General features: G+C 46.2%; 1 protein-coding gene across 2 annotated transcripts in view; it reads left to right on the forward strand.

Moving 5' to 3' along the window:
• LOC142806011 (uncharacterized) overlaps positions 1 to 14,357 on the forward strand; it is a 73,863-nt gene that overhangs the window by 19,272 nt on the left and 40,234 nt on the right. For both annotated transcript variants that reach the window (XM_075891233.1, XM_075891234.1), the window contains exons 7-9: positions 499 to 836; positions 2,604 to 2,801; positions 10,669 to 10,768. In XM_075891233.1, coding sequence (XP_075747348.1) covers positions 499 to 836; positions 2,604 to 2,801; positions 10,669 to 10,768 — 636 coding nt within the window. The remainder of the gene's footprint in view (positions 1 to 498; positions 837 to 2,603; positions 2,802 to 10,668; positions 10,769 to 14,357) is intronic.

The raw sequence follows: 14,357 nt of genomic DNA on the forward strand, positions 1-14,357 counted from the left end.
TATGCAACAGACACGATTCATACTTCACTAAAAAAACTCATGCATACCAAGCAATTGAATGAATGCCACATCTCGTGTTTTAAATTTGATGTCACTGCTCCTTTAATAGATTTTACCATCTATAATGCAGATAAACTGTAAACAGTGTGGATTGTTACTTATAAACTTACAATCCTGGTTGAAGCTATTGCGGAAAAGATAAGATACGTGATTGTAAAGAGCAGCCAAAGGAGTCAGCCATAGTAACCTTTTAATTATCAGGCAGTGGCTAATATTAGGATTGAAGTAATGAAAGTCTTGGCCTATAGAAACTTCAGTTGGGATTGACTTAACAGTAGTTGATTTGTTGTAGGTCTGCTGACAAATGGTGTGAATGCTAATATCCACTGATTTTATGGTGGACAAGCCTGGGTGAATTACATTTTGTTGGTGCTTTGGAAAGTTTCCTGCCACCTGGGAATACCTAAGAGATGGCTGTATGCTTTGTGGTTTTTTCAGGGCGAACCAAGTGGCAGCAGTGAGTCATCAAGTGAATCTGATGATTCGTCATCTTCAGACTCTTCAAGTTCCAGCTCCGATGATGAAGACGATGATGATGACAGTGAGGATTCATCAAGCTCCAGTTCATCAGGAGCTGCTTCGCCGTCAGCTGGTCGGGGCAGTGGGAGTGCCGCAATGCCACCGCTGGTTGCGGAAGGCCAGCGACACCACCGAGGCCATCGCGGAAACGCGGAAGAGCGCAGTGCTACTGCACACCGCTCCGTCGATGGCAAGAGCAGTCGCGAGCATCTACGTACTGGTTCATCCTCACATGGACACGACAAGGACGCTGGGCGGTAAGTAAACATGCTTTTGTTTATTTTTTGGTGGTGGTTGAAAGTATGTGAAACATTGTTAGAGGTGCTTGAAGAGAACTTGGGAAGCGAAAGTGTATCCGTGGCACAGTTTTTTTCTGTGCTGATGCGTTTTATAAAATTCCGTGTCAGCTGTGGAAAACGGTCATAAAACACCATAGGCAGTGCAATTTGAGTCTAATATCGCAAATCTTGTTAGGTCAGTATGATCTTACTACCATAAAAACCGAAATATAGATCTGATTGGAATATAGGTCGACCCCTGAAACTTTGAATCTCCGAAAAAGAAATTTTTAAAAATCACAAAGTATCGGGACACACTCTTACCTTGGTAAATATGCAACACAACCAGCTGCACTGTGGTGACATTTCTTTTTATTTGGACACTAATCCTATGTAGTTAAATGCCAGAAGGCCATAAAGTGCTGTCACTGAGACTCGTTTAAACTTGAGCCCGACGATGTCTGTTTTTCGCTTGTAACGTCCCAGAGTGCATCATCCTCCATTTCATTCAATGCGTTACTGATGCACAGAATTTGCGGAAAGATGGAAGTGTGCGGCCTCAGTGCAAAGGCCTTCCACTTCATAAACCAGTGTACCCACAATGGCGATCCCTTGAATTGCAACTTCGTGAGCCCAGAGTCGCGTACTATCTCGAGAGCTTTCACGCGGATGCATTCCGCTGTTAGGGGTAGCGACCTTGCACGCAACTCCCGACGAATACGGCGAGTAGCACTTCCAGTTCGAGGTGCACTGCAGCCTGTTACGAAACTCCTTTAGTATAGGATGCTTTTCTTCGATGTACTGAATTTTTGTTGTGCCACCAGTTTGCTGTGCACTTCGGCATGCTTGTTAAATTTTTTCTTAACGCCTATGGTAAGCTTCTGTCGATTACCATTCATTTCTCAATGAAATAGATCAAAGAAAACACCAGGCTGACTGCAGACAACTGAGGCACAATGGTGTTGCTAGAACACTGTAGGCCTTGCCTAGCCTTACCAAACGGCGCCGCTGCTGATGCTCACGTTAGCAATGAAGGCTTTCGACTCCAGCTGCCCGTTGTTGCAAGACTTCCACATTTTTTTCTGCCAATGACCGGTTATAGGATGAGGGCCGACTTGTCATTGCATTTTTATAAAAAAAAAATTCGACCTATATTCTGGTTTTTACGGCACCTATATACCTGTCCCTGTCACAAGAGTGAAGGTGATGTGGTGTACTTCTTGACGGAAGGCTGTTGATGGAGGTTGTGAATTGAGAGAATAATGATAAACACATATGTGCCATATTTTCACGACTGTAAGTCGACTCGAATGTAGCTCGACCCCCCCCCCCCAAGAGCGCATTGGGAAAGAGAAACAAATATGGAGCGTCAGCACATCTTATAAAAAAACTTATTTTTGGTGTCTTTAAAGGAAACAAAGGTGAATTCTGGTTTGCCAATGTGGCTTGACGACAGAGCTTCAAAGCAGAAAGCTAGCTTTGCAGGAATATGCGGGGATCATTTTTCAGAAGGATTTTACAACCAGAACTAGTTTTCGATGCAAGGTTTCAATTTTTATTCTAGGTTTTGATTTCAAACTAAGGCAAAATGGGTTGACCTACAATTGTTTAAATACTGTGCATTTAGGGATTTTATATTAGTTGTGTTATATATCAGTTACATCAATTGCTTAGACAGACCGATTTCTCTGGAAGGGGCTTACGTTTAAATGATGTTGAGCCCTTTTAATCTTGGACTTTCTACAGCCACGGTCGTGAACGTCATCGGGGGCAGTCAAGGGAGCCGCCTGAGGCAGGCAGGGTGTCGCCAGGTCGTCGAGGAGGGGGGCCTCGAGATGGTGGCGACTATGACAGGTACGCGGGCCGGTCACGTGGCCCCCGCACCCCTAGCCCTGGGCCACCCACCGACTCTAAGCGCAAGGGTGCTAGCAGCAGTGCCCAGCCGTGAGTGTCTTTCCTAGGACTATGTCCATTTTGAGTTGGCAGCTTCAGAGCGCTGCTGTGGTTTGTGCATGATGTATTGTTGCTTTGAAAAAGTGCTGTTAGGGGTATGACCTTAAAATTCTAGACAACGTGAAAAGATTGTGTACAGTCAAAGGTCGATTCAATGAATCTGAAGGGTCCACTAAATATCTTTCGTTATTTTGAAAAATTGTTGTAGTGAAAAAGAGTAAAAAAGTAGTGATAGGGCGAAAGTGCATGCATGTTGTACAAAGCCGGTGGAACTTTTATCTTGGTATGATACATTATCTTCCACTATATCTGGATGATGTTGGCATTTTGATGTTTCAGCCTTTTGATGCTTCGGTGTTTTAAATTTCGGCATTCTGATAGTTCGGCCTTTTGATTTTCGGCGTTTTGAGTGCCACCCGTTGTCACTACGTTTTTAACAAAACTTGAAATTCGTAGAGATGGTGCATTGGTATTAGAAGCTTTTTTAGGGCTAAACAATGCATTGACAGGGTATTCACAAGTGCCCGTCCTGTCTCTCTCATTTTTGTGAATATATTGTTTTGCACTCCGTAATTTCCCAACCGCCACATTTATTCATAAAGAATCGGAAGCGGTATCTGAGGACAAATAGTTCAGTGCAGGAGAGAGCGAAGGGCTGCTCGATGCTCGTGAATCGTGCTACTCTGTCGCCTTGGAAGCTGCATGATTTACGAAGGTGGAATAGAGTGCTCATTCTCCGTTGATTTGGTACATAATTGTAGATCGAACTTAATGTAAATCATTATGTCGCGTAATGAAATTTCCGGGAGTTGAACTTGTGCCAGAACATGCTTCACAACCCACTTCCACGCCCCGTTAAAGCCATATTCATTTTGTGAAGAGGTTTATTAGTCGTTAACGACAACGGCAAGACAGCGTGAAGAACCGTCCAGCAGAGATCAGCACAGCAGTGAACTCAAGCACGAGCCGAGAGAGCCGGGCGTTGGCGATGCTGCTCGCTGCTGGCACATCTTCTTCACAATCGCCCCCGCTGAAAAAGGAACCATCCTGGCGACTTAAGAAGTTTCAGGCAGAGGCTCATGGTACGGTTTCAGTCGGGAAACATGGACAATGTCACGTGCACGCTGGCGCATGTCGTCCGATCGGGAAACTGGCCTAATTAGGAAATTAACCAGAGAGGTTTTCTCCAAAATGCTGTAAGGCCTCTCGTACCGGAGAACAAGTTTTGAGGAGAGTCCCGGAGTTTGGTATGGGATGGCGAGCACACAAGAGATCCTGGGGCATAGCTGGGTTCATGGTGACATGATAGATGCAAAATTGCAATTAACGTTAAGATACTGGAAGGTTGGGCGTGCCAGATAGATATCCATAAGAGATGCGATCCACGGGTCACGACGTTGTTCGGTGGCAATCGAGTCGAGATTTAGCGATGACAAGGTCTGGAAGCGAGTGTTTCCGCACGTCGGATATGGTGGTAAAGGTGAGCGGGACAGGGCATCAGCGTCAGAGTGTTCGCGTCCGCAGAGGTATACGATGCGAATGTCGCACTCCTTGATGCGCCCATCGCGCACGGCGGCCAGAAGGGTCTTTCAAAGTGGAGAGCCAGCAAAGCGCGTGGTGATAAGTTACTATATCGAACGGGCTGCCGTGTAAGTATGGCCAGAACTTTCCAAGCGCCCACACCAGAGCCAAACACTCTTTTTCTGTTACGTTGTAATTACTTTGGGCTTTCGTCAGAGTGCGGCTAGTGTAGGCTACAACGTATTCTGAATAGCCGGGCTTTCGTTGAGCGAGGACAGCGCCTAGCCCGACGCCGCTGGCGTCGGTGTGCACTTTGGTATAAGCTGTCGGGTCGAAGTGGCGAAGAATATGTGGGGAGGTGAGCAGACGGCGTAGAGTAGTGAAGGCAACGTCACATGCAGGGGACCAGGAGGAGAGGTTCACGTCACTGCGAAGAAGCTGGGTTAATGGTGACATGATGGATGCAAAATTGCGAACAAAGTGCCGGAAATAAGAGCATAGACCTACAAAACTGCGAAGTTCCTTCATGGTCGTCGGCTTGGGAAATTCTGCGACTGCTCGAAGGTTTGCTGGGTCAGGTAATATTCCGTGCTTGGACACGATGTGGCCTAGGATGACGAGCTCGCGTGCAGCGAAGTGGCATTTTTTCAGGTTAAGCTGCAGGCCAGCATTGGTCAGACAAGTCAAAATGTGCCTGAGGCGAAGGAGGTGTGTAGGAAAATTATGGGAGAAAACCATGACATCGTTGAGGTGACAGAGGCACATATTCCACTTGAGGCCCCGTAGCGTATTCATAAGACGTTCCAATGTGGCAGGCGCGTTACAAAGCCAAAAGGGCATGACTTCAAACTCGTATAGTCCGTCTGGTGTAATAAATGCCGTTTTTTGGCGATCGGCTTCAGTCATTGGGACTTGCCAGTACCCAGACCGCAAATCTAGCGACGAAAAGAATTCCGCTCCGTGAAGGGTGTCAATGGTGTCATCAATACGCGGCAAAGGATAGACGTCCTTGCGGGTTATCTTATTCAAACGACGATAGTCCACGCAAAATCGGATAGATCCGCCTTTCTTACGCACGAGGACGACAGGAGACGCCCAGGGACTGTGAGATGGTCGAATAACATCTCTACGAAGCATATCTTCGACTTAATCGTTGATGACGCAGCGCTCTTCAGTGGAGACATGGTATGGTCTCAACGCAGTGGCTGGTGTAGGCCAGTGTCAACATGATGTTTGACTTGTGACGTGCGGCCCAGTTGAGGGTGCGACACATCGAAAAAACTCCTGAGCTTATGCAGAGGATCCAGTAGGTCGGCATGTTCGGTGGGAGTGAGAGTGTCGGCGATGGCGCTGGAAAACGTATCATTAGACGACTCCCTGAGTGCCGACAGTGCTTTTGGGTGGTCGCAGAAGTCATCCGGGACACCAACCAAAGACGAAGGGTCGAGATCCTGCACGCGGCCGAGACATTCCCCCGCAAGCAAAGTGACAGGTGTGGAAAGCAGATTGCTTACGAACATATTGCTTCTTCCGGCAGCAAGGTCAATTGTTGCAAAAGGCTGCGGCAGAGCTCGACGACTCTTGTAGATATGCTTACGAACATATTGCTTTATTCGGCAGCAAGGTCAATTGTTGCGAAAGGCTGCGGCAGAGCTCGACGACTCTTGAAGATATCGGAAGGCATAAAAAGAACTGTAGCGTCAGTGTAGGCATTGCATAAAACAGGAACAACTGCAAAATTTCCAGGTGGAATATCGGTATCTCCATGAATGAGCAACTTCGTTGGCTGTTGAAGAGTGTCAAGTAATGGGACACCTAAGGGTGAATACTCGGCTTCGGCGCGTGCGCAGTTGATGACGGCCTTATGGCGGGATAGGAAGTCGCGCCCGAGGATGACGCCATGCTAACAGACAGCGAGAATAATAAACTCCACGATGTAAAGAATGCCTTCGATGGACCCTTTTGCAGTGCAGGCTGCAAGAGGCGTTACTTGCTGTGCACTTGCAGTGTGGAGCGACAGTCCCGAAAGCGGCGTCATGACTTTGCGCAATAAACGGCAGAGATTAGCGGCAATAACAGAAACAGCTGCGCCGGTGTCCACAAGGGCGAAAATACAATAACCTTCAACAGTTACTGCGACCACGTTAGCAGGAGAGGAGTGAGGACTTAGACAGTTTGAAAACGGCGTAGTTCTTGCCTCTTGAACTGCGGTGCTTAGTTTTCCTGTTCGGAGGGTCCGGGCCGGCGACGCATGGGGGAGGGCGATCGCCGACGAGGAGAGGGTGCGGAGTGCGGCTGGAAGTCAAGGTGGTCAGTCGGGGCGTAGCGAGGTGACGAGACCGGCCCGTGTTGGTCGAAGGGTTGGCTGCCGGGTTTCGACGACCGGGCATAGTTGCCGAACGTCTGAGGTCGACGGCGGCAGTAGCGAGTAACGTGTCCGCGAGTGAAGCAGGCGTAGCAAATCGGTTGGTTATCGGGCGTCCTTCAAGGATTGGCGACTGGTGGTGCCGTCCAAGGTGCAGTATAAGCAGCCGGGTGTGCGGGCTGTGAGCACGTGGTGTAGGGCGGTTGCAGAAGCATACGCACAGCGTCTGCATATGTGAGCAATGCGGCTACGGGCTGCATCTCTTGCGAACAGGCGACAGGAGGAGCCACAGGCTGCGCTGCATGCGTTAGGGGCGCGGCCACAGGTTGAACGGCTGGCGGATAGGCGACAGGGGCACCTACCGGCTGTGCGACACACGGGCAGTGAACACGGCTAGATAGAGGCGGCTCGTAATGCGCAAGGGGAACAGCTTGTGCAACCTCTTCCGATTTAGCAGTGCGAAGCGGGGCAGGTAGAAAGGTGGTGGTCTCGTGAGTAAAGGGCACTAGAGAAAGTTGGCGGGCGACTTCCTCACAGACGAAGGCTCGGACTTGCTGAAGCAATGGTGAATTGTCAGGCATGGTGTCAAAACTGCACAGCGACTCACCACCACGCTGATGTTGTCGAGTCACTCAGAGTGCGTTGCTTCTTCAACTCGTCGTAGCTCTGACACAAGCTGACGACTTCAGAAACTGTGCTCGGATTCCTAGCCAAGAGCATTTGAAATGCGCCATCGTCGATGCCCTTCAGGATGTGTTTGACCTTGTCCGACTCGGGCATGGTGTCATTCGGGCATCAACAAAGGTTGACAACATCCTCAATATAGCTGGTAAAATTTTCGCCAGTCTGCTGAGAGCGGACGCGCAATCGCTGTTCTGCCCGCTGCTTGCGGACAGCCGGCCGACCGAACACTTCAGCACATGACGTCTTGAAGACGCTCCATGTGGGGATGTTGTGTTTGTGGTTGTTAAACCACAATTCTGAGACGCCAGTGAGATAAAATATGACGTGGCCCAGCTTGTTGGATTCATCCCACTTATTATTGGCGCTCACCAGCTCGTAGTGCTCGAGCCAGTCTTACACGTCGGTCCCATCCCCACCGCTGAAGACCTTCGGGTCCCGTAGCCTAGGATGGCCAGGGCAGTTGAACTGGGGCGACGCCGCCGATGGGTTGGCGTTGTCGGTCATGACGGGCGGTAGCATGCAGCTTCGCAGCTCCAGGATGTAGTGACGGGGATAAACAGCACCCTCCACCAAATGTGAAGAGGTTTATTAGTCGTTACCGACAACGGCAAAACAGTGTGAAGAACCGTCCAGCAGAGATCAGCACAGCAGTGAACCGAAGCACGAGCCGAGAGAGCCGGGCGTTGGTGATGCTGCTCGCTGCAGGCACATATTCTTCTTCACGATTTATTTAAAACAGTTATGAATTACACTAGATACACAATAATGGAGTTACGGATAATTATTCAGTTTTTCCTCTCGTTATTATCGCAATCCGTTACGCGTTCTTCTCTGGGAAAAAATCATGTTTTGTAACATGCATGAGCATAAATTGGTCATTCTATTTTGTCATAGTCTGCGAACGATGTACTCAATAAGCGCATTACCTATTAGCACTAAAGTTGAAGCCAGTGCGATGCATAAAATCACTATTACATCACCAAAAATTATGGATATTTTGGAGGAACTCTTGGAAGATTTTCCAATAAGACGTTAGGAGGAACATCTAACGACTTGTTGGAAATGCTAACTTTAAATTGTGAAATCTTGCTGCCGTGAACGGCATTAGTTCCGTGGCCAAATACACTGCAAACAATTTTACAAATAGCTGTGCACCTTGAAAGTATGCAGTATACATTAGCTTCTTAGTCATGTTAGCATTTTAATGTTGATATCTAATCTCAGTGGTCCATTTTATGGCACAATTTTATTCCGTGCCTTTAAGTTAAGGTTATTATCTTTATTAGCAAATATGAGCTAGTGGTTTTTATCAAATACCTTCACTGGGACGAGTTCCAAGGGTGTGGGGAATAAGACAGATTTACAATTTGGAAAATCCATTCTGTGGCTTTACAAGCCGGCACATACACAATGACAAGGCACGCCATAAAATGAGGCTATAAATATTTGTAACCACAGTTCAGCAAAATAAAAAGACTTTCATTAAATAAGTTTTTTTTTTGTAAGCCCGCCTTACATATTATATATTCTCGTCAGCAAGAGTATGTTGACAGTTCTTGCCAAACACCACCATTGGCACTGTCACTGGCAGGGATTTGCTCAAATACAGTGTACACAAAAGTATCTTAAAATTCACATTTAAAGCTAATCCATCACTACTTTTCCACATTATTCGGAGCACTTGACATAGTCCACTTATTTAACTTGAAATGGCCGGTGAACCAATTTTGGTGCGTTCGCCGAGTGGACAGAATTAAAAGAGGGCAGACTGATGAAGAAGGTGCAAAATAAACGTAGATTAGCTGAAAAAAATTCAATTTAAATGGCGCGCCGAAAGAACGCGGCGGCGGCGCGCCGACCACTCGGCGCACACCTCTAGCCATAGTACAGTGTTGTAGTGGTACAGTGTACTGTTCTAGTACATTGTAGTTGTGGTAGAGCCTGCATAACTACAGCAGCAAGGGAGCTAAGCCTGGCTTTTTTGTGGAAAGAGCAAGTGTGTGCGGATATCCTTAGTCGCGTCGCTTATGGTGGAACTATGTCGGACAAGTGCAAATTCTAGCCGTCTTGGTCATGCATTGCTGCTTATAGGGAGTGGATTGCACCAGATACGTTAAACTCTCATCAGGCAAAGTCTTCCGATGTAGGAAGAGCTGCGACGTGTCATCACTAGGGTAGTCTGCCCTTAAAAGTCGCATGAAGAGTACGAAACACATTGAGAACACAAAAGCGACTACATTTCATGGTAACTTAAGTGCGTTCATGGTGCCGACCATGCAAATAAAATAAAGTGCAAATTTTTATGCTGTAAAAAGTGGTGTTGTCATTTTCTGCAGTTTCAAGTGTTATTTTAGGTCCTTGAAAAGTATTTGTTAGATCCTTAAAAATCCTTGAAAACCCTTAAATTTTATTTCACTTAAGTACTATGAACCCTGTCGATGATGTACAAGCCAATTTGTTGCTCGGGCTGCTGTTGCAAATCGATGATAACGGTAGCCTTGCTGACTATGTAATTAAGGTGGTCATTTTCAAAGAAATAATTAACAAAATTAAGAAGCAAACATCTTGGTTTCTTGGTTGGTTCCTCCATTCAATTTGCAATAAAGGAATATGGGCAATTGCATAAAAAGATTCTTGTCTTTATTTAAATTACAGGACACTCATGTCTAGCTTTTCTTTTTGTGTAAAGGAAGCACAGCATTGCGCTCTATGGCAAGCTTTTTACAGCAGCGTTTTGGGGCGATTGTCAGTTGTTGATGTTCCAAAAAAACTTGCATGTGTCCAGCAGTGTTCATGTATCTGCTCTGAAGGTAACGAAAAGTTGTGTGTATAGAGGTTCCCTAAACTGTTTTGAAAATAAAGTTTTCCTTGCTCCGGAAATCGCTCTGAATCGCTTTGTGAGTGGCACCACTGGATGAAGGAATATGTGAACAGTATTACAAATACTGAAATAGGAGGAAGTGAGGATCCAAAGTCAGCTTAAACGTCGTGGCATGAAATCTCTGGTAACACTTTTGAAAAAAACCTGAAGGGGATTGAGGAGCAGTTAAAGAGATAGCCGACAATAAAATGTAACAGATGTATCGTGGACCTGAAAGTTCAAAGTACATTTTGCTCATGTGCACACAATTTACATGTGATACGCCACAATATCAGGCTGTGGCACAAAAGTACAAGAAAATTTGAAATTTTATTGCTGTACTAATTTTTGAAAAATTTCTAATTAAGTGAATGCACTTTTTGTATATGATACTGTATTGACACTGACTCTATCGTCTTTACGTGCAGCAACAAAGGGCCACCGCCACCATACCCACCTGGAAAAGTGAGAAAGAAAAAGAAGTCTGGCAAGAGGCGCAGGGATCGAGAGAAGCAGCTGAGAGCTGAGGCAGGCAATATGTTTTTGTGATTTATGCATCCTAAACAATCGTTACAATGCAAGCAAACATATTCATTTTTGTGTGGTTTGACACTGTCTGTCTGAAGATGCAGGAAACTCTGGAGACTTGCAAAAAATTGTTTGCTGTGACTCTCTCCATTCTGCTATCAAAGAGTATCACTCCTCTGTCATTTGTGAAGAAGCACACAGCTCCGTATAGTTTATCAAGTAGTACCATATTTATTCGCGTAATGAACCCATCCTTTTTTCAGAAAAGTTGATGTCAATTAGGGGGTAGGGTTCATTACACGAGAGAAAAAACGTCACGGGAGTATAACAACAAAACTTTCACATGAATGTTTTGACCAGCAAAATGGGCGACAAATCTTTTTGGTAGTTCGAAGCTCTTCTTGTTTTCTCCCATAACGAACGCGCACGGATGGACTTCGAAGTGTCGTTTGGCCGCTCAGTTTCCGTGCTCCAGCGCATGCTCAACCAACTACGTTTAAAACCAGTCATGTAGTTAGCATATCGGCCGAACACGCCCTCCAACTAAGTTCTATACGACAAGCTTGACAACAAAAATGCAGAGTCGAATGGCGGGGTGGTTGCACTTAGCCTGGCCTCTGAGATGGCAGGCACGTGGTGTTGTTTACGTCGCACGCCCACCATCTCAAAGGCCATGTGCTTTGTTTTTGTGCCGCTGTGCTTTGGCTGCTATAAGCAAAAAGGTTTCTCCTGCATTCAACAGATGGTGCTCTGCTGCAAAAGGCGTGACTTTTTAATTTTGATTGTTGCCATTCGTGTTCGCGCTGCTCACAACTGTTTAGCATGGTTGTGCAGTGTGTTTGACAACCGTATGCTGGAGAATGCGCGAGAGAGAGGGGAGACGCCCATGTCGTCTGCTACGGCGCTCACTGGCTACCATCGCTGCAAACGTCATTTCCGTGCAATGTTTGGGGCCCTCGTCTGTCCTCGCTGGCGTAGCCACGGCAGCGCTCGCGGGTTGAGGAGTGGGTCACCGCGGTGCTGCGTTAATGCTTTGGAATTGTTCATGGAATTGTTTCCGAACTACTGAAGCTGTAAGTAAACAGTGTCGGGGCTGACTGGGTAGGCACGCGGCATCTGCACACTTGTAGCATTATGACGAGTAGTAGACGGACAAGATTTACGCGTTGGAGCGACACGTACGGCCGTGGCTGCGGGCTCCCATAACGTGGGAGCTAGTTTTTCGCTACGCGTGTTTAACTCATGCCGAAGTTTTAATCCCCCATAGTAGTAGTTTTAATCCCCATTCTAACGGCCGCATTTAACGGCCATATGCAGCTGTTGATGTTTTGAGCAGTTTTCAGTACTTGCGAGTTGTAAACGGATGGGTACCAACTTGTCTAAATCCAACATTTTGTAATGTACATGCTAACTGGCCCAGTTCAGTTCGCTAACGCGGGTGAACTTTCTTCATTCTGTTTCTGAAAACACCGTTTACACTTGAGCGCAGTGTTTTCAAGTCAATATATGTCAAGTTTATTAAAACAGTTATGGAAGAGCTATATTGCAAAAATATCACATTAGCAGGTCCCAGAGTTCAGAAAAACTGCTGGGAGCTTATTGTGAATATGCAGGTTGCCTGTCTGAAGCCCTTCACATGAAGGCAGCAAGAGTCGCTCACTGCGAAGGCTTAATGTGGAAGCGTAGAAATAATAAAGTGAGTTGGTTGCAATGAAAAATTAAAAAAAAAGTGCCAAGATGGGAGGAAGCCGATGACATTATTAACGGGATTTTTACCTTCTGTGTCCATTAGTACTTGCTTACTTATAATAAAACACCTGATCCCCCTGAAAACTGTAAGGTTAGAAATTACTTATGGTTACATTATTTGGGCGCATTTAATTTTCTACACCTTGCTGCGATGAGGCATTGGAAGTAATACAAATAAAACATCTGGCATAAAAAAACATACTTTAACTAAAGTCACTTTTAACTGTCATTCAGTTTTATGTTGCACCATCTGTTTGTGATGCATCTTTTTTTCTATTCCTCATTGTAGTAAGCTGCTCAGTACCATCACAGCGATACAGTTGGGAGCCACGCACATGTTGTCAAATCTGGTTTTTGATTTGCGCTGTAACTACCCCATATCTCCCTGGTTTTTCTTTAAATATTACCCACGGTAACCTGCAGGTTGTACATTTGCAGTATTTTGGAGAATGACTGCTGCACAAAGTCCGCAAAACTGCAGCAGGCATTACAAACTGACACTGAAATGTCAAGTACGTAACTAGGCAGTTTATTTTTAAAAAGTGCATACTCGTAGATTGAACAACTGTTTTACGTTTTTGCGCCACTCTCGCTGTAGGTAAACAACCGACCGGGGGGTATTATGAGCGCTTGATAGTTTATTAAATTGGCAATTACGAACGATCTGCATCGATCGTGCAGGCAAGACCGCCGGTAGTCTCGAAATTGCTCAAAACATGAATGGTATGTATGGTCGTACCTGCAACAGCGCAATAAGCCGACCCGGTGAAAACTTGACATGCGTTTAACAGCCGTGACGAACAAGCTGGCTGCGTGATCTACGGGAAAGAGCGAGTTCTGATGCTAGCGACGCTGCGGCATACAAATACGTCTTGTGTGCAGTCTGTCTACGCACTTTGCCCGCGACTGTTTACTTATGGTTTCAGTAGTTCGGAAACAACCCCAAAACAATCCGATTTGCAAAACACACCACACACACACAGCTGCTCTCAGTACCGGTGCTACCGGCGAGTCTGCGGCAAACTTGGCTGCTGGCGAGGCAACCGCAAAAAACAGCAAAAATTCTAACTGAACGCAGAAATGACGTTTGTGGTAGCTGCTGCCAATGAGCGCCGTAGCAGACGACATGGGCGTCTCCCCTCTTTCTCGCGCGTTCTCCAGCATACGGTTGTCAAACACGCAGTTGTGCAACTATGTTCTGATTTTTATTGTGTTGTTATATTGTAATATAATGGCTTGATAGAACGTTTTTTCGATCGTCGACTGTATCAGTGACGTACTACGCCGGGTGGCCGTTGGCGGAAAAGCTCTCTTTATTGAACGTGAGCTGGTTATATATGCGCTGAATGCGTGGGTATCATGTACATCTATAGTTCATGCGCATATCTTGCCCCACGTGCCACGTGTTCGATACATCTTTCTTCTTTTCAAATAAACCAACAAATAAACGAACAAAAAAATAATGAACAACAAAACTTCGCACCACCTCCGCTATGTTAGTACACTGTCAGTGAAGTGTTAGTACAATGCTAAAGGTAGTTACCCAAAAGCACGTTTAATGAACTTGTTCAAAGTTGCTGCCGTATTTTAAACGATTGGGTGCTCTACGTTGCCAATGTGATCTTCGAAGTGTTCAGGCGTTCGTCACCATCGCCCCAATTGATGGTAACCGTTCTTGTGCTGATGTGCTTCCGCAGCTGTTGGATGGCTCGTCCTCATTGTCCTCCTCGCTGTCTTCTGAAAAATCACACACAAAACGTTCGCTAGTCAGCAACAAATCTTTACTGTTACCCCGGAGGATTTTCCCCTCTTCTGTGACCACATTGTAAGATCTAGGTTG

Source organism: Rhipicephalus microplus, chromosome 1, assembly GCF_043290135.1.
Source record: "Rhipicephalus microplus isolate Deutch F79 chromosome 1, USDA_Rmic, whole genome shotgun sequence".
NCBI classification, from domain to species: domain Eukaryota; kingdom Metazoa; phylum Arthropoda; class Arachnida; order Ixodida; family Ixodidae; genus Rhipicephalus; species Rhipicephalus microplus.